This window comes from Cetorhinus maximus, chromosome 2 (genome assembly GCF_964194155.1).
Source record: "Cetorhinus maximus chromosome 2, sCetMax3.hap1.1, whole genome shotgun sequence".
In the NCBI taxonomy this organism is placed as follows: Eukaryota; Metazoa; Chordata; class Chondrichthyes; order Lamniformes; family Cetorhinidae; genus Cetorhinus; species Cetorhinus maximus.
In genome coordinates this window covers 192,096,875-192,123,038 of record NC_135880.1, presented here as the reverse complement: position 1 = coordinate 192,123,038, position 26,164 = coordinate 192,096,875, and the positions used below count along the sequence as shown (strand labels likewise).

General features: G+C 47.5%; 1 protein-coding gene across 1 annotated transcript in view; it reads right to left on the bottom strand.

The window, feature by feature from the left end:
* The window catches only part of LOC144691533 (CMP-N-acetylneuraminate-beta-galactosamide-alpha-2,3-sialyltransferase 4-like), a 64,856-nt gene that overhangs the window by 25,227 nt on the left and 13,465 nt on the right, over nucleotides 1-26,164 (bottom strand). The window contains exon 3 of the mRNA XM_078559702.1: nucleotides 25,468-25,657. Within this exon, the coding sequence (XP_078415828.1) occupies nucleotides 25,468-25,657 (190 nt within the window). The remainder of the gene's footprint in view (nucleotides 1-25,467; nucleotides 25,658-26,164) is intronic.

The following is a 26,164-nucleotide window of genomic DNA, read 5'->3' as shown; positions in this document are numbered from 1 at the left end:
CCACTTTCTTTGATCTAAAGCAATCTTTAACTTCTTTTATTAGCCATGGTTCACTCACCTTTCCTGTTGGCTTTTGTGTCTTAGAGGAATGTATATTTGTTGTAGCCCATGTAATATTTCTTTAAATGCTAGCCATTGCCCATTTACCATCAATTTTTTAGTGTATTTTCCCAATCCACAGTACCCAACTTGCCCCTCATACCTTCATAGTTTCCTTTGTTCAGATTTCATACCCTAGTTTCAGAATGAACTATATCATTTTCAAATGTACTATAAAATTCTATCATGTTACAGTCACTATTTCCTAAAGGCTTCCTTTACAACAAGGTCATTAATTAGCCCTTTCTCATTACATGATACCAAATCTAAAATGCCTGATCCCTAGTTGACGCTTCAGCACATTGCTCCAGAAACCCATCTCATACACACTCCAGGAATTCATCCTCCATAGCATTAGTGCTACTTAGGCTTACCCAGTCAATATGTAAATTGAATTCACTCATTATTACTGTATTACCCACGTTACACGCAGCTCTAATTTCCTGATTTACACTGTGCTCAACATCATCACTACAGTTTGGTGACATATGGACAACTCCCACCAATGTTTGCTGCCCCCTGTTGTTTCTTAGGTCCACCCAAACTGATTCTATATCTTGAACCTTCAATTTAAGATGCTTTCACTAATGTACTGATCTCATCCCTTATTAACAGTGATACCCCACCTCCTTTTCCTGTCTGTCTATTCTTCCTAAATGACAAATATCCTGGAATATTCAGTTCCCAATCTCAGTCACTCTGTAACCATGCTTCTGAAATGGCAATTAAATCATGACCATTTATCTCTATTTGTGCCTTCAAATCATCTACCTTGTTGTGAATGCTGCATTAAGATGGATGGCCCTTAATTTTGCCTTGAACATTATTCCATATTCTGATCCTATTTGATAGTTGCCTTCACTTCATCTGCCTTCTTATTTCGCTTACCACTTTTCTACTTCCTGTTACCAGTTTTGCTTCCCTTAAAACTGAGCTTCCTGTCAGACTCCCATCCCCTTGCCAATCTAGCTTAACCTTCCCCAACAGCACTAGCAAATCTCCCTGTGCGTATGTTAGTCCTGGCCCTGCTAAGGTGCAACCCATCCATCTTGTACAAGTCCTGCCTGCCCCAGAACTGGTCCCAATGTCTCAGAAAGATGCTCTCTCTTCTATATCAATTCTCCAGCCAGGGTTCAATCAATCAATCTTTCTCCTCCTATGCTCAGTAGCACGTGAGCTAATTAGGTGTCAATCTGAAGCTATAACACAGGACTACTTGTGTACCAAACATCAAAAGCAGAAATTGATAGAAAGAGCTAAGCGATCCCACAACCAATGGATCAGATCTAAGCTCTGCAGTCCTCCCATATCCAGTCGTGAATGGTGATGAACAATTAAACAACTCATTGGAGGAGGAAGCTCCACAAATATGCCCATCCTCGATGATGGGGGGCCCAGCACATCAGTGCAAAAAATAAGGCTGAGGCATTTGCCACAATCTTCAGCCAGAAGTGCTGAGTGGATGATCCATATTGGCCTCCTCTGGAGGTCCACAGCATCACAGACGCCAGTCTTCAGCCAATTCGATTCAGTCCAAGAAGGCACTGGATAGTGCAAAGGCTATGGAACCTGCCATTATTCCATCAATGCTACTGAAGACTTGTGCTCCAGAACTTGCCACGCCCCAAGCCAAGCTGTTCCAGTACAGCTACAGCACTGGCATCTACCCAGCTATGTGTAAAATTGCCCAGGTATGTCCAGCACTCAAAAATCAGGACAAGTCCAACCTGGCCAATTACTGCCCCATCAACCTTCTCTCGATCATCAGTAAGGTAATGGAAGAGGTCATCAACAGTACTATCAAGCAGCATTTGCTTAGCAATAGCCTACTCAATGATGACCTGTTTTGGTTCCGCCAGGGCCACTCAGCTCCTGATCTCATTACAGCCTTTGTTCAAACATGGACAAAAGAGCTGAACTCCGAAGGTGAGGTGAGAGTGACTGCTCTTGACATCAAAGCCGCATTTGACCAACTGTGACATCAAGGAGTCCTAGCAAAACCGGAGTCAATAGGAATCAGGGGGAAAGTTCTCTGCTGGTTGGAGTCATACTTAGCACAAAGGAAGATGGTTGTGGTTGTTGGAGGTCAATCATCTCAGCTCCAGGGCATCACTGCAGGAGTTCCTCAGGGTAGTGTCCTCGGCCAAACCATTTTCAGCTGCTTCATCAATGACCTTCCTTCCATCATAAGGTCAGAAGTGGGAATGTTCGCTGATGACTGCACAATGTTCAACACAATTCACAAATCCTCAGATACTGAAGCCGTCCATGTCCAAATGCAGCAAGAGCTGGACAATATCCAGGCTTGGGCTGACAAGTGACAAGTAACATTCACACCACACAAGTGTCAGGCAATGACCATCTCCAACAAGAGAGAATCCAACCATTGTCCCTTGATGTTCAATGACATTACCATCACTGAATCCCCCACTATCAACATCCTAGGGGTTTCTATTGACCAGAAACTGAACTGGACTAGTCATATAAATATTATGGCTACAAGAGCAGGTCAGAGGCTAGGAATTCTGCAACGAGTACCCACCTCCTGATTCCCCAAAGCCTGTCCACCATCGACAAGGCCCAAGTCAGGAGTGTGATGGAATACTCTCCACTTCCCTGGATGAGTGCATCTCCCATAACACAGAAGAAGCTTGACACCATCCAGGATAAAGCAGCCCGCATGATTGGCATCACATCTACAAACATTCACTCCCTCCACCACTGATGCACAGTAACAGCAGTGTATACCATCTATAAGATCACCAAGGCTCCTTAGACAGCACCTTCCAAACCCATGACCACTACCATCTAGAAAGACAAAGGCAGCTGAGTCATGGGAACACTACCACCTGGAAGTTCCCCTCCAAGCCATTCACCATCTTGTCTTGGAAATATATTGCCATTCCTTCACTGTCGCTGGGTGAAAATCTTGGAACTCTCTCCCCGTACCTACACCATATGGACTTCAAGAAGACAGTTCACCACCATCTTCTCAAGGGCAACCAGGAATGAGCAATAAATGTTGGAAAAGCCAGTAAAGCCCACAACCCTTGAATAAATATAAAACATAATGTTGCTTTGGGAGTAATCCTGAGGTGACTGCTATTGAGATCTTGCTGTTTAATTTTTTTCCTAACTCCTTAAAATCCATTTTGAGGACCTCGTCCCTATTCCTACCTATGTCAATGGTACCAATATGGGCCACGATCTTTGGCTGTTCACCCTCTTCTGGAACAATGTCATGCAGTCACTGTGTGATATCCTTGACCCTGGCACCAGGGAGGCAACATACCATTCTAGAGTCATATCCACAGTCACAAAAATGCCTGTCTGTTCCCCTAACTAATGAATCCCTTGTCACTATTGATCTTCTGCTCTTCATTCTCCCCTGCTGTGCAGCTGAACCATCCATCGTGCCATGGACTTGGGTCCTGCTGAACTCCATCAGTATGCAAGATTGAAAACCAGTTAGTGTGCAAGATCGACACAGGGGGCTCCTGCAGTACCTGCCTGGTTCTCTTAGACTGCCTGGCAGTCATCCATTCCCTCTTTGCCTTCACGCTCCTAAGCTGCAGTGTAACCACCACCCTAAACATGTTATCCATGTAGTTCTTTGCCTTGCAGATGTACCAAAATGACTCCAGCTGCCACTCAAGTTCCGAAAATGGGAGCTCAAGCTTCTGCAGCTGGTGACACTTCCTGTAGATGTGTGTGTTTGGGACACATGTTGCAAACATGACTTCCCACATGCCACAGGATGCACATTCCACTTGACCAAGCTTCCCTGTCATAACTTAGCAAACTATTTATTATAGATAGAATAAGTAGAATAAGTCCCAGTGAATCACCAATGAACTTCTTTCCCTGTACTACATGTTGCACTGAGAACCCCTGCATTTATACTACATCAGACTCAGAGATGAGTCAGCTCTGCTGCAGCTGCAGAAACCAGATTAAACTAGTTACCTAACTAACTAACTACAGCTGCTCTCTAGTAGAGAGCTTCTTTATCCCTGCTTAAGACTGGAAGAGAATTACACTTAACTGAAACAACAAATTTTAGTTAAATGCTTAATGCAAAATGAGATTTTTAGAAAAAGATTAACTCTTAAAATTCCTCACTCACCAGACTCCCAGCTGCTCACTCTGTCAAGTCGCACTCCATCATAGGTTATGGGGTGGTAGATGGGGGGCATGATTTGGCATGGGTTGGGCATGGGGAGTGTGTGGGGAGGGGTGAGGCTAGAGTGATGTTTTTCGTTTTTCCCCCAAATTTTGACAAAGCGCTGGAGCACACAGGCTGGCCTTCTGGTCAGCCCGTCTCCACACACGACAGCCTCTGCACTCATTCCAGGGTCGCCCGGCCTGACTCTCAGAAAACCCCATCACCCTGGAACAAAAATCCCAACCTCTGGGGCACTTTTTCTTGAGTCAGGCTCGAGCGGCCTGGGACTGTCCCAACTCTGCAAGTGAAAATCCAATCCACAGTGTACCCTTTTGGAGAGGTCCAGGCATCCCTTTGGGTGAGATAAAGTGACCTTTGGGAGAGGTAAGCTGACCTTAAAGAGAAGTCAGATGCCCTTTGGGATTGTTAAGAATAGACATGAATAGCGTAAAATGCGGATAAGCTCAGTGGAAAATGTCAATTTGCTACGACATGTAAATCCCCAAACCCTGTAAATTAAAAAATAATCAGCCTACTGCGGCTCCTGGCAATATCACTGGCTGCCTGTTGACATAGCCTAAGGGTTTTCATTATAGGATTAGTACTGCATGACTGATTCTACAATCTATCATCAAAGTGGGGGAATGTAAATTCACAGTTTGACTAACAGTTCCAAGTGGACCAGATCGAAAGGGGTACTTTACCTATACAAGGGATACCCTGACTATCCAAATTAATCCCCCAAGTTCAGACAAGCTCTTACCTAGTCTAATCTGCACACTCCGGCTTTCACACTCTTACCAAAATCCCACTTCATTGGAAGCAGGTTATGATGTAAATGGTCAATTGCCTCCATGACCCATGCATGCATGAACCCTGGCTTGACTCCACTCCCACCCCCGCAAGAATAGGAAATGCCATGTTCTGGGATGGAATTTAGGATTTTCGGCCATTTCCGGGATTTTCACCATGATGGAGAGCCTCTCCATTGTAGTGAAAATCTGGGCCAAAGTCTTTGACGTAGGACTGTGTATACAAACATTTGTTTTCATAAGGGATTAAGTACCTGAAGGGAATGTTTGTTTTTACAAGGGATCAAATATTGAAGGAAATGTTTGATTTTTCGGGGATTAAATACTTGAAGAAATTTAAATGCTTTGAATGGGTTTTTATGACTGAGAAGCTTGGGTTTTCACTTTAAAGTTGGGAGTGCAGAGTCAGGAAAATTCCTGACTCCGCAAACCTGGCTCAGGAGAAAGTGTCCCGGATGGTTAGATTTTTGTTCGGGAGGTTGTTGGCGGGAGGAGGCGAATATTAACGGGCATTGGGCCCACTGCCCCAAAAACAGTATAGAGGTAGCCACTGGGCCTGTTGGGTGCGGGGGCGGTCTGTGTGAAAGGCAGGCCTCAGTGCTCCAATACTTATTAGGAAGAGAATAAAGCAAAAAAAAGCCCTCTAGCCCTGGCCCTCACACCCCCTCACCCTCTACACACACTCCCCATGCCAAATCATGCCAGACCATGCCACCTAATGCTCCACCACCTACTCCCCATGGCTCTCACACATTCCATTGCAACCTATGCAACTTACTCCCATGGCCCTTTATAGCCCCCATGCCAACTTGGTACCAACACCAAGCCCTGACACCCTCCATGCCAACTTAACCAGTATCCACCATTGGCAGACCTCAAGACCCATGATGAGATGAACTAAAATAAAGCTTTCAGTATCTATTGTGACTTCATTATTTAAAAGAAAAACACTCTCATTGATAAAAACCCATTCACTACATTTAAATGCCTTCAACAATTTAATCCCTTGTTAAAAACAAGCATAGCCCTAGATTAAAGACTTCATAACCACTTGGAGCTGCCAATCAAACTGTGAACTGACAGAAGATCCCAGGCAGGGACTAAGACAGGAATCAGAAACAGATCCCTGAAGACAGTCCTAGATTAAGGACAAGGACAGAGATCAGAAATAGATCCTGTCGAACAAAATTGAGAGAAAGGAGCAGAGCAATTAGCTCCAAGTTGAAAAGAAAGCTGTGAGGAGCAGACTTGAGTAAAGTGGGCTCGAGAGAAGCCAGAAGATCCAAGGAGGCAGCTGAAGGTTGGTGAGTCCTTACTGTAGGCCTTTGGAGCAGTGGTGTTCTGCTTAGCACGGCCGAATATCTGTAAGTGTGCTTGGAAGGTGAAGCTTGAGCGTACACAGAGAAGGGTAAAGGAACATTGAAAGGTGAGATTGAAGCCATGGAGGTGAATCCTGGTTGAAGCCATTCGAGTGGAAATGACGTTTGGAGAGGATTCCAAGGCGAGTTCGTCGAGCGTGGAGATTGGAAGCCCTTGTGACAAAGATGGAGGGCGGAATTTTCCCAAATTTGAACTAAGTGCGACAGCGGCAGGTAAAACGGCGTGCTGCCCACCAACGGCGCTGGTGGGTTTTCACGCTGTATCATCACAAGCCCATCTCATTATTTATGCACTCCCGGGAAACATGCTGTTTCGATGGAGGTGGGCTCCTCATTCGCCTGCCCGCCATCACCCTGCCATTGCATCACGCCGGGTGCTGTGTTTAAAGGCCAGCTGCAAGCATAGCACTCAGCGCTTCCAGCTCACCACTGCTGCCCGGGAGACATGGCCCACAAAGGGAAGAATACTGCAGCCCCCGGTTTAATCATGGGTCCCTCGAGCAACTGCTGGATGCTGTGGAGGCCTGCTGGGATGTCCTGTACCCCCGCTCTGGCCCAGGATGGGTAGCATCATGACCAATCTGGCTCGGGAGGTGGTGGTAGCAGTGGTCAGTGCCAAAGCCCTTCAGAAGAGGGCAGCCACGCAGTGCCACAAGAGGATGAATGATCTCCTCTGTTCCGCTAGGGTAAGTCACCCATCTGATCATTCTCAACTCACACACTCACAAGCTTAGTACACATTGACAGGGTCAGTTCAAGGGACATCACCATTCACTCTCTCATGCTCACTGTCATTGTCCTTATCCTGTCCATGGGACCACTCACCACCCACACAGGCCAGGCACATTTATCACCTGGCCTGGCAGGCATCCCGCTTACACTTTTTCTATCTCTATCTGTGCAGGAGAAGTGGCACACAACAAGAGAGAGGTCGCAAAGCAGTGGCGGAATGCCCGAAATCAAGGTCCTCACGGACTTTGAAAGCAGAGCTATGCAGCTGGCCGGTGAGGATTGGGCCAGCCCTGTGCTGACGGTGAGGTCAGTGCTGCTCTAACAAGTGAGGATCCAGCAGTTCAACATTCTTCAGATAACCATGCTGTGAGTGATGTGTCCTCTTTCATAGGGCACTGCCATGCATTAATTTTCTCCCCTTGCTTTCGCGGGCACATCTGCCAAACAGCCGACAGAGTCTATGACCCAGAGCCTCTAATCAAGCCCCAAAGAAACCTCTGAACGGGAATCTGGAGGCACCCTCCCTGAAGTCCCGTCACAGCGCTCACCCATGCCTTCCACCAGTGCAGAGACACACAACTCGGTGGGATCTAGCTTTAGAGTAGCCCCAGGATCACAATCCGGTGAGCACATCGCACTGTCTGATCCCCAGCAGGCAGCAGCAGGGACTTCACAGGTTTCCGTCACTCGAAGGATGCTGGAGGCCAGAAATCTGCTGAGTCCGAGTCAGATGATGAGCCTCTGGACTCGGTCATGTCACAGTTGCTGGAGCTGCAAAGGCAAACTCGGGAACATCAGGAAGGGATATTCGCCACACTCCTCAGATTGCAAGGCACAATGGAGGAGTCCGTCTGCCTTCAGCCTGAGGTGATAGTGCCGGCATGTCAATGCACTGAGGTCAACAGTGGTAAGATGGTGGCTGCCAAGGAGGCCCTGGTCCAGGACTTAGCTCCTGCACTGCAGCGTGGGCTCAACTCCATCAATGATGCCAAAGTTAGCCTCCAACAGCGTGTGCGTGAGAGGGGTGCTGGGGAACTCGATCTCACTCCAGCTACCCCTGCATCTCAAGGAGTCAGCCTGGGGCCCCCCCGAGCACCCATAGGGAGGAGGATCCACACCTGCACGCTCCGGGCCCATCCATCCAGGTGACTCCGAGAGTGTCCGGCCAATCCAACTCCCCTCTTCCTGTGACCTCAACAGCTCCAGCTCCACAGGCCAAGGTGGGTGCTACTGCCACACAGCAGGACCCTGAAAGCAGGCCGGGGCCCTTCAGGTCTCGGCCCTCCAGAGGACGCCCACCAAGGTCATCACAGACAGGGCGTCGCAGTCAGCAGGCTGCCTCCACCTCTGCTGTGGATGTCCGGGGAGCACTAAGACGTAGCAGCAGAGTTAGGAAAGTGAAGGAGAATTAGCTGCACAGCCTGGCCACAGGTGTTAATCACTTCTACATACTGTTCACAAATGTCAATAAACTCCCAAGAATGTCTCCCTGCCTATGGCTCCTTGTTCTGATGAGCAGTGTTCTTGTCACTCAGATGTGAAACCTTTCTGCACAAGATAAAGGCAGGTGTCTCAGTCCAGGGCCTCTTCCCTGTGCTCTGTGCGGCCTTCAAACCAAAGTGATGGTCCAGCCTCACACTCCCTAGAAACATTACTGATGCCTGCACCTCGGCAGTGCTGGTCATTGCTGCCAGAATGTAGTGGGCAGGCGCCACAGAGTTCTCTCATCCTCTCTGTGCGCTCTTAGCATCTTTAAGGTGGGGCTGGCCCCCATCACACCAGCATCTGTGACCACTGATGCTGTGCTCCAGCTCCTGAAGGCAGACAAAGGATCAGATGCTTCTAAAGTTTCATGGCTGTGTCTCTTTGATATGACCCTGATCATGGCTATCAAGCGAGCTGCCCTCGGCCAGACAGGAGTCAGACATTCTCAACTGCTATGTGAAGATTTATGGAGTGTCCTCACTGTATGTTGTCATCATCCTCCTGCAATCGAGCGACTATTAGGGCCTCCACCACATCTCCGTGACAGGAGCATTCTCACAGAGGGTATTTGCGCTGACATAAGCCAGACTGGATACAAACGTTCACAAATGTGATGTGAGGAACTATGGGGTCACCTCACTGCATGTCGTCATCATCCTCCACAAATCTAGCAGCTATGAAGGCCCCCCAAGTGCACCTGCCTCATCTAGCTAGTGTGAGGGCCTTATCCTCATCATCGTTGCCTCCGAGGACCCCCTCAGCCTCATCCCCGTTGACATCCTTCTCATCGGAGGAGACATGCAGCTCATCCATCTCCTCTCCAGCCAGCCCATCTCCCCATTGCAGTGCCTGGTTGTAAAGGGCACAGCAGACGACAACAACGATGCGTGACACCCTCTGTGGATTGTATTGCAGGGCTCCACCAGACCGGTCCAGGCACCAGAACATCATCTTCCGCATCACACCAAAGTGTGAGCTGCAGCATGAGCCTCATTGTACTGTCGCTCTGCTGCACTCTGAGGATGTCATCAGTCACGGCCTCTGCGGGTAGCCCTTGTCCCAGAGGAGCCAAGCTTGCAGCTTCTGTGGACCCTAGAAGACTCCAGGGATCTGTGACTGACTGAGGGTGTAGGAGTCGTGCACACTTCCTGGAAACCGTGCGCACTTCTGCAGGATGCGTTTGTGGTGGTCGCACAGCAGCTGCACATTCAGTGAGTGGAACCCCTTGTGGCTGATGTAGTCCACCGTGTGTTGCGATGGAGATCTGAGTGCCACATGAGTGCAGTCCATTGCACCCTGAACCTGTGGGGAACCCAAGGTCTGGGTGAATACAATCATTCTTGCATCCTGGCTGTCCTGGTCCTGGGCAAAATGCACGAAGTTGTGTGCCCTCTCAAAGATGGCATCCGTGACCTCATGGATGTCTTTGTGGGTGGAGGCTTGAGAGATCCCACAGAGGTCATCTGTGGAGCCCTGAAAGGAGCCACTAGCAGAGAAATTGAGCACCGCAGTTGCTTTCACAGCCACTGGCAGTGGATGCCCTCCATGTCCCTGTGGCACTAAATCCTGCAGTAACTGGCAGACATGACCGACCAGTTCCCTAGACATTCGCAGTCTTCAGCGACACCGGTTCTCAGTCATCTGCAGGAATGAAAGGTGATGTCTGGGTGTCGCAAGGTGCCAACCAGTGATGGCTTGGTGTCGCTTCTGGCAGCTTGTGTGGGAGCCCCAGCCACCCCTTCTTCCTGAGGTTGCTACTCCTGCCTCTGCACAGCCAGGATCCTCAGCCACTCTCTCCCCCATCGCCTTCACGCTCTGAAGGCCATCAGGCATACAGCTAGTTCACCAGGACCCATGATCCTGATGTTGTCCTGCTGCAGGATGAAAGAAGGAGACATGTTGTTAGCATGGGTGTACTAAGAACCTGTCGTGGTTCATTGTGACGACCCTTTAACACTTACCGGAGAGTGCCGATCACCATTTGGATGGCCGGAGATTAGTCCGCTGCATGGCTGCCCTGTTAGCTAGAACCATGGGGGACACTGTTCCAAACCGGGATGCTGACATTGCAAGAGGCTGTGAGGGCCTCCAGCAGTGACTGTTCCAGTGTCAGTTTTAGCGAGGAGATTGTACAACGTGTGCAGTCCAACTGCTCTGCAGTCCACTAAAGTGCTCATGAACTTGCAGTCTGTGCCAGGGGTGGGGTGTGGGGGTTGCGGGGAGCAGCTCTGGAAACCTTGGTGGCACTTTGGTGTTTCTGCGTTGCTTGAGTGGGCTAGGCTATGAGCTGGATCCTAATCATATCAACGTGGCTGTGCCTGAACTGTCTCAGTTGCAGAAGAATAGTCACTCTCTATAGGTTCCCCGAATGCGTGGCCACTTCCCTCACCCACCCTATCACCACTCCCCACCCCCCCCACCCCACACTAAATGCTTGTGCACTATATTCAACGGCAGGGCTGCTCTTAACCACTAGCGACCCCCCCGCACCCCGCCACCAGTCGCCTCAGAGGAAGGCCTGCACCTTCCCCCAGCCCGCCTCAACCTAACAAGCTGCCTCTGAGGCAAGGCTGCCCTTGGCCCCCACTCCTCCTCACCCTCAAAGGTCACCTCCGAGGCAGGGTGGCACTTAACCTCAACAGCCCCCCCAACCCCCGCCCAGCGCCCCTGAAGCCTGCAAAGTGACAGGCGACCCTGGCGAGTGCTGCAGAACGATGCTGTTCACTCACCTCCAGCTCCCCACAAAGGGCAGGCTGCCAAGTGCACATCGTCTCTGTGCTGTTGTGAAACACGTCAGCAAGCTTCCCACTGACCTGGACGGACAATCCAGCGGGGGTGCAAGATCCTGGCGGGCTGGCCTGATAATGACATGCTGATGTATTACAATGAGGTTCCCGATGACCGATGGTGGGAAACGCGGCCCGCCGTCGGTGGCTGAGCGGACGATCAAGACCTGCCTTCCCATCGCCTTGAAACTGATCACGCCATATTGGCCACTCACGCCACCTACCACGCCCACTGCCAGCGGGCACGGAAAATTCCGCCCAGAGTTTCAGTGAGACCAGTTTCCTCCCAGTGTAACAAGCATCTAGGTGGGTTGTTGAGAAACCCACAGAATCTGCCTTGGTGGCCTCTGTCACTTGTTTTGGATTTATGTTGTCTGACCACTGTTCGCTTGTCAGTATACATGTACCACATACTTACCCTGAATATTAGAGCATAAGATAGATTTTGTCTTCGTGAATTTGCTTGAATCTGTAAAGGTATAGCTGAGATGAAGAAATAGTGTGATTTGAATCATTTACTGGGGTTTGTAATGAAATCTTTACACCCTTTTTGTCTAGTGTAATATAGTTCATTTTTGATTTTATTCTTTGTGTTAAAAGTACACTAGCAGACCCCTGCAAATCTGTTCAGTAACGACCCTCCATGATTTCTAAAATAAAGGTTATAGTCTATCAAGCCAGGTTTCACACTGGGATCTGACGTCTAGTATTGACATCAGCAAAGGTTGTAACACAGCACAAATCCTATTATGATAACTCTCAGGTAGACAGAGCGAAATAGCAAGCACTGATTTTAAAAAAAACTGCACTCTGTTTTTTGCTTCTTTTTAATTTAAAGGGTAGATTTAAATGCCTTGACAGCTTGATAGTTCCAGTGAGTTTACTACATGCACATTTCTACTTTTCACAATCCCAAATGGCAAATAATCTCACCGAAAGGGCATTTGACCTCTCCCACAGGACACCTTACCTCTCCCAAAGATATCCCTAGATCTATCCAAAAGAGAACCCTACCTCTCCAAAGAACTCCTAAAAGTTTAGACTTTCTCCTGAAAAGCATAAAGCCCACAAGTCGTGTTTTGGACAACACACTAATGAAAATCGGGTCTGTTTGAAGGCAGCTGCACTTTTACATGTGCAGTGGCCTCTGTGAACCACAGATGTGCAAAATACACGCCTCCCTTACCCTTCAGTGAAAATGGTGGGTGCTGGGTTCCAGAAAAAGGGGTCTGGCACCATTTTGGTTAAACCTAGCCCTAGCCCTCTTTATCACACTGAAATTCAGGCTAGAGTCTTTTTTAAGGGGCAATAGACATTTAGAGCTTTATTTTATTTCTGCTCACCATAGCTCCTGAGGGCTGCCCATGGTGGGCACTGGTTGAGTTGGTATGGAGGGTATAAGGCTTGTGGGTGGGAGAGCATAGGTTGACATAAGTTGGCACTATGTTGACATGGGCTACAATGCACCATGGGGACGAGTGGGGTCCTGGGTTGGCATGAGTTGACACTAAGTTGGCATAGGGGCTACAAAAGACCATGGGCATGGGGAGAGGAGCATTGTCAGTATTGGGGCTATAAAGGGCCATGGGGCTGGATAGAGGACTATAAATCAGCACTGAGGATATGAGGAGCCATAGGGAGTGTGTAGAGGTGGGTGGTGTAAGGGGTGAGGGCTAGAGGGCTGTTTGTTGCTTTCCTGTTTTCATTGCAACCGGGAACAAGTCCCAGAGCACGGAGGCGAGCCTTTTAAACAGCTCACTTCAGCACCCAGTACCCCCTGTAATTGCCTTCACACTGTTTTCTGCGGGGCAGCGGGTCTGACTCCTATTAACACCTGGCCCACCGCCACCATCCCCTCCTCTCCCACCCACCCCCCACCCCTCCGGAATGAAAATCCAAAAATCCAGGGCACTTTCTCCCAAGTGTGTGAGTCGGAATTTCCCCAACTCTGTGTTCCTGATTTGGGAACGAAAATTTGGTCCTATGTTTCTGTACAGTTGCAATGGCTGTGTGGATATATAACAGAAATTTCTGGTCTGAATTTTTGTAATGACGGAGGAGGTCTCCTGCTTAGCCCCTTAGCTATGAAGAATGTCAGGGCAAAGGGTGTTGGAGCCCTGATTCTGGAAGTCCCACCTCTGAAGACGGCACCCACCATTCTCACTATGGGGGTGGATTAGGGACAGGATCTAATATGCACATCTGTGCTTCACAGGACAGCTGCACATTCAAACTGATATAATATTAAGCAGTGGGATGTCCAAAACACAACTGTGGGCTTTACAGTTCCAGGAGAAAGTCTAAACCTACCTGAGTTCTTTGAAGAGGTAGGGCAACCTTTTGGAGAGATTAGGTACTTTTTTTTTAATAGGTCCAGGGACCTATTGGTCCCTGGGAGAGGTCAAGTACCCTTTGGGAGAGGTCAAGTGCCCTATGGGGTTGTTAAAAGTAGACAAGAATGTGTATAAAAAATGGGCAAACTCAATGGACATGTCATATTCATTGGATCTATTGAGCTCATTGGGACTGTCAAGACCATAAGACCATAAGACATAGGAGCAGAAATTAGGCCATTCGGCCCATCGAGTCTGCTCCGCCATTCAATCATGGCTGATAAGTTTCTCAACCCCATTCTCCCGCCTTCTCCCCATGACCTTTGATCCCCTTACCCATCAAGAACCTATCTATCTCTGTCTTAAATACACTCAATGACCTGGCCTCCACAGCCTTCTGTGGCAATGAATTCCATAGATTCACCACTCTCTGGCTAAAGAAGTTTCTCCTCATCTCTGTTCTAAAAGGTCTTCTCTTTACTCTGAGGCTGTGCCCTCGGGTCCTAGTCTCTCCTACTAATGGAAACATCTTCCCCACGTCCACTCTATCCAGGCCTTTCAGTATTCTGTAAGTTTCAATCAGATCCCCCCACATCCTTCTACACTCCATCGAGTATAGACCCAGAGTCCTCAAACGTTCCTCATATGTTAAACCTTTCATTCCTGGGATCATTCTCGTGAACCTCTTCTGGACCCTCTCCAGGGCCAGCACATCCTCCCTGAGATACGGGGCCCAAAATTGCTCACAATATTCTAAATGTGGTCTGACCAGAGCCTTATAAAGGCTCAGCAGCACATCCCTGCTTTTATATTCTAGTCCTCTCGAAATAACTGCCAACATTGCATTTGCCTTCCTAACTACCGACTCAACCTGCAAGTTAACCTTAAGAAAATCCTGGACTAGGACTCCCCCAAGTCCCTTTGCACTCCAGACTTCTGAATTCTCTCCCCATTTAGAAAATAGTCTATGCCTCTATTCTTCCTACCAAAGTGCATGACCTCACACTTCCCCACGTTGTATTCCATCTGCCACTTCTTTGCCCATTCTCCTAACCTGTCCAAATCCTTCTGCAGCCTCCCCACCTCCTCAATACTACCTGTCCCTCCACCTATCTTTGTATCATCTGCAAACTTAGCCAGGATGCTCTCAGTTCCTTCATCTAGACTATTAATGTATAAAGTGAAAAGTTGTGGTTCCAACACTGACTCCTGCGGAACTCCACTAGTCACCGGCCGCCATCCTGAGAAGGACCCCCTTATCCCCACTCTCTACCTCCTGCCAGACAGCCAATCTTCTATCCATGCTAGATGTCAAGATGTCAAGGAATTTACATCTCCTGTCCTTTAAATTTTTTTTAAAAAATCTGCAGTTCAAAAAGAAACCAGTGTTTGCTATTGCAGTCTGCCTGTTGACATAAGCGAGAGGGCTTAAGTGGCAAGACTGATTTCACATTATCACAGTGCTTGTCAGTTCACAGTTTGATTGACAGCTCCAAGAAGTTTTCATGTGTGATGTGTGGCTAGAATACAAGTTTTGTTTTTATAAAGGACTAAATAGTTGAAGGGATTTAAATGTAGTGAATGAGTTTTTATTAAAGAGAATGTTTTTTTTAAATAGTGAAGCCATCAACAGACACTTAGAACATTTTTTATTTCATCTCATCTGAGGTCTGCTATGGGGGATACTGGGTGAGAAGCTATGAAGAATGTCAGGGCAAAGGGTGGTAGGTGGGAGGCATGGATTAACATCAGTTGGCACTAAATTTGCACAGGGGCTATAAAAGGGCCGATGGGGTCAGGGTGGTTAAAGGGTTGTAGGTTGGTATAGGGACTATAAAAGGGCCATGGGGAGGTGAGTAGAAAGGCGTAGGTCAGCATGGGGAGTATGATAGGCATTGGAAGTAGGTGGGGAGGCATGAGATGGGCATGAGTTGGCATGGATGGGCTGAGGGAATTGAGGGGTGAGGTCAAGGGGGCTGTCTTTTGCTTTGTTTTTCTTACAGGCCCCAGAGCACAATGGCTGGTCTTTCACATAGTCTGCCTCCACACTGTTAATGGAGACGGCAGCTCTGACTCCAGTTAACAGCCCCTCTTCCCCTCCCCCAGAACAAAAATTGGAAGCGGGGCATTTTCTCCCAAGTTGAGTTTGCAGAGACGGGAATTTTCCCCACTCTGCACTTCTGACTTGGCAATGAAAATTCAGGCCTCTGTGTTTGTATAGGATGAAGATTCTGTGCGGGTGTGAAATGGAAATGTCTGACGCCTTTACTAACCTTGACCACTTGTTTAATGTTATTAGGCTTCTTGCAGCACTGCATCCACATCTCCGGACTGCAACGGTCACTTGCTCCCACTGTTTCTGAGCCCTTGCCTGGAGGGCCACTCTGGTTTCCTGAGGGAAGAGAATCTCTCTCGCCCAGTCCACCTCCTGCACCAGTAACTGCCGAGCAACATTTGAAAGTCCTGGGGTGCACTCTCTGGCCTGATGCACCATATCATTTCTTTTCTGAATGTTGTCCAAGCAGGTTCAACGCCTGGTGCAGCCAGAATTCATCACCCGTTTAACAGTGTGCAGTTTGGCTATAAGTGATGCAGGTTAATTTCAGCCTGGCATGAACTTGGTTCCCCTGGTGAGGTGTGCAGCCACTCAACAGTGTGTTCAGCTCTGGGCTGCATACCACAACCATGAAAATGAGTGGGCAGCATGAAGTTTGCATGGTGCCTATTTCACTTTGATTGGGCACAGGGTAATCGAGCATCACAATCTTGGCCCCAGTTTCAGGAGTATCCAATTTGGCCCCTTCACTCCTTTTTAGGTTAATTTTTATTCCTAATCAACATTTTAAATGTGACGACAGACAATAAGTTGCTATAAAATATGCTGTGGGGGGTGCAGCAAGGGGAAGGCTACCCTTCAGTTTAGCAGCATTATGGAGCAGGAACCTGACAGAACTGACTCCTGGAATAATGCTACTTTCCGAGTTTGGAAAGATCCCGGCTACATGAATAATTATACAGAGCGCACTGTCAGCTGGGCTGAGTAAACGTCACTGCTGTACCCTGGGAAGGTAAGGATGCTGCACATGCTCAGGCTGCACGGGCGGCCTTCAGCGGGCAACTAAAATGTCCTGGTGGAAAATATCTGAGCTGGCACAGAGGATAAGTGGATGTGGGGCACACATGGTGGCATCAAGCACCATCTCTCCTTCCCACACTTCATCCATTTAAACAAATGAAAAGGGAGTTGGTAGTTTTGGGGTGGTGGGGGTGGTTGTTGGTGTGGTGGCGGTGAGGGTGGGTGGAGTATCCACTGGAATATTAAATATGCGCCATTATTTTCATTTATGTATTCTGCACAGGCAATTTTATACAACAGAGCAGGAAAAGGAAAATCTTCCCGATAAATGGAAGCTCAAGTTATTGAGATGGTTTGAGGCCCTGAAGTAAAATCTTTAATGAAGGGAGAGAAAAAGAGAAAGATGTTGGAGGCATGATCTAAAATGAACAATAACTGAGAAATCTGTTTAATGAGAATCTATGGGCAGAATTTTACCCTTGGCAGGGGTGGTTGGCGGGGGTGGGCAGGGGGCGGTTGGGAAGCCGGCCGCTGCCCATGATTGGCACTGAACCGTGATTTCACACTGGTGGGCCAGTTAAGTTCCCACCCTGTGTGCAACATGAGTGGCAGCGCCGAGTGCTACCTGTGTGGGTGGGGAAAGGGTGAATGGGCCGAGTGCGAACTTCATGCATGCGCGCGAGTGAGCGCTGCATATTCTCCCTGAGGCACGGAGCTGCCTCAAGGGGATGGAGAGATATGAAAAATAATAATTTTTAAAAATGTGATGAAACATGTTCCCTCATGCGACTCTGTCACATGAGCGGGAACATGTTATTAATGAAAAGTTTAAATTGAAATTTTATTTTTATTTGCTTTTGGAAACCTCATCCTGCCCGTGGATGAGATTTCCAAAAAAGTGCATGGACCGCTTGGCCTTTTCGCCTGCCCGCCAACCGTAAGGTTGGACGGGCAGCAAAAAGTTTAATTTAATTGATCACTTAATGGCCTTAACAGGCTTTTTAATTGCAACTGCGTGTTGATGTCGGCAAGCTCGGCCGACGTCAATGTGCGTCATTTCACGCTTGAGCGGGTTGGGCACGCGCCTGCCCACTAGAGCGAAAATTTCTGCCCTATGTCTAATAAATCTATGTAATGAGAAGAGCCTCATAGGGTCAACTTTGTTTCAGTAGGAAACAGAGGATTAGCTCCATGCCCTTGGATACCGTTAGCTACTACAAATCGACTGGTTTCAGCTTTGAACATTTCAATTGATGCAGCATTCACAGCCTTTTGGGGTAGAGAGAATTCCGGAATGCTATTATCCTCTTGTGTGAAAGAGTTCTTCCTGTTTTCACTCCTAAATGGTCTACCTCTAATTTTAGTATTGTTGCCTTTGTTCTGGATTCCCCTCCAGAGAAAATCATTCCTCTGCGTCTGCCCTATTGAATTATATAAAATTGCACAGGATATACAGAACAGAAATAGGACATTCAGTCCCACTAGCCTGTGCTAGTGTTTATGTGCCAGACAAGTCTCCACTCATTCCTTCGACCTCATCCCAGCCTTTCAGCATATCTTTCTATTCCCTTTCCTTGCATGTACTCTTCTGGGTTTCTTCAAAAACATCTAGGCTATTTGCCTCAACCCCTTCTGGTGGTCGTAGGCACCGGACAGGCGACCCAGCATCGACCTAGGTACTATAAACGACAACGACAACGACAAACCCAGGCCTGTCGACTCTGAAAAGTCCTCCGGGGAGAGCTGTCTCACAGACTATTGAAGCAACAGCTTGACATAGTCATCCTCACGGAGTTATACCTTACAGATAATGTCCCAGACACCACCATCATCATCCCTGGGTATGTCCTGTCCCACCAGCAGGACAGGCCCAGTAGAGGTGGCGGCACAGTGGTATACAGTCGGGAGGGAGTTGCCCTAGGCGTCCTCAACATTGACTCCAGCCCCCATGAAGTCTCACGGTATCAGGTCAACCAACCTATTGATTACCATGTACTGCACCCACCAGCTGATGAATCAGTGCTCCTCCATGTTGAACACAACTTAGAGGAAGCACTGAGGTGGCAAGGGCACAGAATGTACTCTGGGTGGTGGGTTTGAATGTCCATTGCCAAGAGTGGCTCGGTAGAACCACCATGGACCGAGCTGGCCGAGTCTTAAAGGATATAGCTTCTAGATTTGGTCTGCGGCAGGTGGTGAGGGAATCAACAAGAAGGAAAAACATGCTTGACCTCATCCTCACCAAACTGGCTGTCGCAGATACATCTGTTCATTGCAGTAACGGTAGGAGTGACAACCGCACAATCCTTGTGGAGATGAAGTCCCATCTTCACGTTGTGGACACTCTCCATCGTGTTGTGTGGCACTACCACTGTGCTAAATGGGATCGATTTCGAAGAGAACTAGGAACTCAAGACTGGGCATCTATGAGGCGCTGGGGGCCATCAGCAGCAGCAGAATTGTACTCAACCACAATCTGTAACCTCATAGCCTGGCATATCCCCACTCTACTATTTCCACCAAGCCAGGGGATCAAGCCTGGTTCACTGAAGGGTGCAGGAGGGCAGCACCAGGAGCAGCACCAGGCATGCCTAAAAATGAGGTGTCAACCTGGTGAAGCTATAACACAGGATGACTTGTTTGGCCTAACAGCATAAGCAGCAAGTGATAGACGGAGCTAAGTGATTTCACAATCAACGGATCAGATCTAAGCTCTGCAGTCCTGCTGCATCCAGTCGTGAATGGTGGTGGACAATTAAACAACTCACTGGAGGAGGAGGCTCCACAAATATCCTCATCCTCAATGGTGGGGGAGCCCAGCACATCAGTGCAAAAAATAAGGCTGAAGCATTTGCTACAAACTTCAGCCAGAAGTGCTGAATGGATGATGCATTTCAGCCTCCTCCAAAGGTCCCCAGCATCACATATACCAGTCTTCAGCCAATTCTATTTACTCTACATGATATCAAGAAATAGATGAAGGCAGTGGATTTTAAAAAATTCATTCACAGGATGTGGGCTTCGCTGGCTGGGCCAGCATTTATTGCCCATTCTTAGTTGCCCTTCAGAAGGTGGTGATGGGCTGCTCTTAAACCGTTGCAGTACATGTGGTGTAGGCACATCCACAGTGCTGTTAGGAAAGGAGTTCCAGGACTTTGACCCTTTGATACTGCAAAGTCTATGGGCCCTGATAACATTCAGGCAATAGTACGGAAAACCTGTGCTCCAGAATCTGCTGTGCCCCTAGCTAAGCTGTTCCAGGATAGCTACAACACTGGCATCTACCTGGCATTGTGGAAATTTACCCGGGTGTGTCCTGCACACAAAAAGCAGGACAAATCCAGCCCGGCCAATTACCACCTGATCAGTCTACTCTAGATCATCAGTAAAGTGATGCAAGGGATCATCAACAGTGCTATCAAATGGCACTTGCTTAGCAATAACCTACTCACTGACACTCTGTTTGGGTTCTGCCAGGGTCACTCAGCTCCTGGCTTGATTAGAGTCTTGGTTCAAACAAGGACAAAAGAGCTGAACTCCCGAGGTGAGGTGAGGAGTGACATCCTTGACATCAAGGCAGCATTTGACCGAGTGTGGCATCAAGGAGCCCTAGCAAAACTCGAGTCAATGGGAATTGGGAGAAATCTCTACACTGTTTGGAATCATATCTAGCACAAAGGAAGATGGTTGTGGTTGCTGGAGGTCAATCATCTCAGCTCCAGGACACCACTGCAGGAGTTCCTCAGGATAGTGTCCTCAGCCCAAATGTCTTCAGCTGCTTCATCAATGACCTTCCTTCCATCATAAGATCAGAAGTGGGGATGTTCACTGATGATTGTACAATATTCAGCACCATTCGCAACTTCTCAGATACTGAAGCAGTCCATGTCCAAATGCAGCAAGAACTGGACAATATCCAGGCTTGTGCTGACAAGTGGCAAGTAACATTTGCCCCACACAAGTGCCAGGCAATGACCATCTCCAATAAGAGAGAATCCAACCATTGCCCCTTGATGTTCAATGGCATTACCATCACTAAATCCCCACTATCAACATCCTGGGGGTTACCATTGACCAGAAACAGAACTGCACTAGCCATTTAATGGAGGAGTAGAGTACAAAAACCAGGAATTCATGCTTAAACCTTTATAAATAAAAAATGGCTGGGTCTGAGCTGGAGTATTGTGTTCAGTTCCGGGCACCACACTTTGGGAAGGATGTCAAGGCCACACTTAGTCTAATGCAGCCTTGATGTCAAGGGCAGTCACTTTCACCTCACCCTCTGGAGTTCAGCTCTTTTGTCCATGTTTGAGCCAAGGCTGTAATGAGGAACTGAGTGGCCCTAGCGGAACCCAAACTGGGCGTCAGTGAGCAGGTTATTGCTAAGCAAGTGCCGCTTGATAGCACTGTTGATGACCCCTTTCATTACTTTACTAATGATGGCGAGTAGACTGATGGGGCGGTAATTGGCCGAGTTGGATTGGTACTGCTTTTTGCTCATAGGACATAGCTGGGCAATTTTCCTCATAGCCGGGTAGATGCCAGTATTGTAGCTGTACTGGAACAGCTTGGCTAGGCGCGTGGCAAGTTCCGGAGCACAAGTCCTCAGTACAATTGCTGGAATATTGTCAGGGTCCATAGGCAGTATTCAGTGCCTACAGCCATTTCTTAACATCACATAGAGTGAATCGAATTGGCTGAAGACTGTCATCTGGGACACTGTATACCTCCAGAGGAGGCTGAGATGGATCATGCACTCAGCACTTCTGGTTGAATATTGTAGCAAATGCTTCAGCCTTATATTGTCCCCTGATGTGCTGGGCTCCCCCATCATTGAGGATGGGGATATTTGTGGAGCCTCCTCCTCCAGTGAGTTGTTTAATTGTCCACTATCATTCACAACTGGATGTGGCAGGACTGCAGAGCTTAGATCTGATCCATTGGTTGTGGGATCGCTTAGCTCTGTCTATCACCTGCTGCTTATGCTGTTTGGTATGCAAGTAGTCCCGTCTTATAGCTTCACCAGGTTGATACCTCATTTTTAGGTATGCCTGGTGCTGGTCCTGGCATGCTCTTCTGCACTCTTCATTGAACCAGGGTTGATCCCCTGGCTTGATGGTGATGGTAGAGTTTGGGATATGCCAGGCAATGAGATTATAGATTGTGTTCGAGTACAATTGTGCTGCTGCTGATGGTCCCCAGCGCCTCATGGATGCCGAGTCTTGAGTTGCTAGATCTGTTCGAAGTCTCTCTCATTTAGCATAGTGGTAGTGCCACACAACATGATGGAGGGTATCCTTCAATGTGAAGACAGGACTTCATCACCACAATGACTGTGCAGTGGTCACTTCTACCGGTACTCACATGGGCAGATGCATCTGTGGCAGGCAGGTGAGGATGAGGTCAAGTATGTTTTTCCATCTTGTTGGTTCTCTCACTACCTGCCGCAGACCCCAGTCTAGCAGCTATGTCATTTAGGACTCAACCAGCTCGGTCAGTAGCGGTGCTACTGAGCCACTCTTGGTGATGGACATCGAAGTGCCCCACCCAGAGTACATTCTGCGCCTGTGCCACCCTCAGTGTTTCCTCCAAGTTGTATTCAACATGGAGGAGCACTGATTCATAATCTGAAGGGGAGGGGGTTGTTGGTGGGGAGGGTTGCGGTACGTAGTAATCAACAGGAGGTTTCCTTGCCCACGTTTGATCTGATGCCATGAGACTTCATGGGGTCTGGAGTTGATGTTGAGGATTCCCAGGACAACACCCCGCTGAGTGTGTACCACTGTGCCGCCACCTCTGCAGGGTCTGCTCTGTCACTGGGACAGGACATACCCAGGGATGATGATGGTGATGCCTGGGACATTATCTGTAAGGTATGATTCCGTGGGGATGACTATGTCAGGCTGATGCTCAACTAGTCTCTCCCAATTTTGGCACTGGCCCCAGATGTTATTAAGGGAGACTTTGCAGTGTCAACAAGGCTGAGATTGCTGTTGTCTTTTCCGCTGCCTAGGTTGATGCCGGGTGGCCCGTCCGGTTTCAGTCTTTTTTTGCGCCTTTGTAGCGGTTTGATACAACTGAGTGTCTTGCGAGGCCATTTCAGAATGCATTTAAGAGTCAACCATATCGCTTTGCAGAAATACCACATAGCTTCCCAGAAATTCTAGGGAACCAAATGTCTAGTGAGAAGGAGTCATTGAAGGAAATTAGTATTACTAAAAAAGCTGTGCTGGAGAAATTAATGGGACTGAAAACTGATACACCCCCAGGACCTGATAATCTGTATCCCAGGGTACTAAAGGAGGTGGCCATGGAAATAGTGGATGCATTGGTTGTCATCTTCCAAAATTCTGTAGATACTGGAACAGCTCCAGCAGATTGGAGGAGGCAAATGTAACCCCACTATTTAAAAAACAAGTGATGGGGTGAAAAACAGCACATGACAGACCAGTTAGCCTAACATCAATAGTAGGGAAAATGCTAGAGTCTATTATAAAGGATGTGATAACAGGGCACTTAGAAAATATCAACAGGATTAGACAAAGTCAACATGGATTTATGAAAGGGAAATCATGTTTGACAAATCTATTGGAGTTTTTTTGAGGATGTAACTAGCAGAATAAATAAGGGAGAACCAGTGGATGTGGTGTATTTGGATTTTCAGATAGCTTCTGATAATGTCCCACATAAGGTTAGTATGCAAAATTAAAGCACATGGGATTGGGAGTAATATATTGGCATGGATTGAGAATTGGTTAGCAGACAGGAAACAGAGTAGGAATAAATGAGTCTTTCTCAGAATGGCAGGTGGTGGGTACTGGGGTACCAGAGGGATCAATGCTTGGGCCCCAGCTATTCACAATATGTATCAATGATATAGATGAGGGAACCAAATGTAACATTTCCAAGTTTGCTGACAACACAAAACTAGGTGGGAATATGAGTGGTGAGGAGGATGTTAAGAGGCTTCAATGTGATTTAGACAAGTTGAATGAGTGGGAAAATACATGACAGATGCAGTATGACGTGGATAATTGTGAAGTTATCCACTTCAGTAGGAAAAACAGAATAGCAGAGTATTATTTAAATGATGATAGATTAGGAAATGTTGATGTACAAAGGGACCTGGGTGTCCTTCTTCACCAATCACTGAAAGCAAGAATGCAGGAGCAGCAAGCAGTTAAGAAGGCAAATGGTATGTTGGTCTTGATTGCGAGAGGACTTGAGTACAGGAGCAAGGATGTCTTACTGCAGCTGTACAGGGCCTTGGTGAGACCACACCTGGAGTATTGTGTGCAGTTTTGGTCTCCTTACCTAAGAAAGGATATACTTGCCATAGATGGAGTGCAGCGAAGGTTCACCAGCTGAGTCCTGGGACGGCAGGATTGTCGTATGAGAGAAGTTAGGCTGACTAGGCCTGTATTCACTGGAGTTTAGAAGAATCAGAGGGAATCTCATTGAAACATATAAATTTCTGACAAGTCTGGACAGACAGTATGCAGGGATGATGTTTTCTGTCGCTGGGGGGGTCTAGACAAGAGGTTACTGTCTCAGGATATGGGCGGGCCACTTAGGACTGAGATGAAGAGAAACATCTTCACTCAGAGGGTGGTGAACCTGTGGAATTCTCTACCACAGAAGGCTGTGGAGGCCAAGTCACTGAATATACTTAAGAAAGAAATCGATAGATTTCTAGACTCTAAAGGCATCAAGGGGTATGGGGAGAGTGCAGGAGTACGGCGTTGAGATCGAGAATCAGCCATGATCATATAGAATGGTGGAGCAGGCTCGAAGGGCTGAATGACCTACTCCTGCTCCTATTTTTCTAAGCTTCTATGTTTCTATGAGCAGGGGATTAGGATTAATTGCATAGCTCCACCTAAGTGCCAACAAAGGCAGATTGGACCAAATGTCCTTCTTCTGTCCTCTACCATATAGTATCCTTTGTCATATACTGCTGTGATATTACAAAATCAGTTTAGAGGAAATCTTTCCAATGTGGAGCTAACACAAGTACAATAAGCTGAATGACATCCTAAAATGTTAGACAATTTTATCGTTAAAAATTAGTGAGACAGGAATATACTGAGATCAAATGTTCCATGGATAAGATGCCCTTTTCCTATGGGATCCATTGAAACCAAACATCTTCACTCCATCAGCCCAGGAATAATGAGGTGGATTATTTGTTTCCCCCACCTCCGCCATCATCCTTACTGAGATCGTCTAGTGAATGAAACTGGGTTATGTCTTCATTCACATGACAGAGAACCATATAGTGTGATACTCACTGAGATATGGGATCTCCTGGGCCTTGGTTTGCTGCCCTACTTCCTCTGGGAATTACTTGTTCTCCAGTTACCAATGTGACTGAGTCAGGATCTCATTGCATGAGTGGGTATAAATTCATCCCACCATTTCATGATGCAGCAACTAAGGCACTGAAACAGTCGGGTGAGGGTTTTAGCGTGCCAATTTTTGGATGCAACTTTTAGTCACTTTGTGAACAGAGAGCAGAAGCACCACAGAGTAATTCTGAACGGCTTCCGCTCTGGATGTGGCTGGTGAGAATCAGTACAGTTCCAATCCAGGATACCTACTTTTGTTTCGTTATACACGATCGCCTTTAACCAGTGAATGTCAACTGTCTTAAAGGGTACAAGCACAAAGAGTGTATCGAGATTGTTTTCAAGAGTGGGATCTTCAGTTGCTGATTCCGGGTAAAAGATCCTTAGAGTTGTTTTGTTGCCAACATCCTTTTCAAAGCCTCTCACTGGAGCATTGTTTAATCTAGGGACAGAGAGCATTTAGGCATAAGTTTTTTAAAAAATTGTGTCCATTTAAACTGATCTTAATCACAATTACTATTACATGACTCAATCATTTGTAAGGTGGTCTTGTGGTGTCCCTGCATCTAGCCTTGATGCTCTGGTTTTAAGTCCCAATTCAGGCCTTCATGCCTGTTGAAGGTTTGTTCATAAGCTGGCCAAACAAGTTGATTATAAACCTGTAAATTCTTTCAACATGCCTGATGGCACAGTAAGAGTGGGAGTGTTTCCTGCTCAGTCATGATGCATAAAGCAATGGCAAACCACTACAGTACCTTGTCAAGCATGATCATGGACCAATTGAACTGTAATCACCGTCACCAACCCCCTATTAGGGCTTGGTAGGAAAAAGACCAAATAGCAAAGCAGTATTTAGATTTTACAACTTTGCACTCTAGGAAGGAGCCCCCCCGCACCTATAAGGAGGACATAAGATGGATTAAAACAAGCACTCCTTTTCATGTTATGA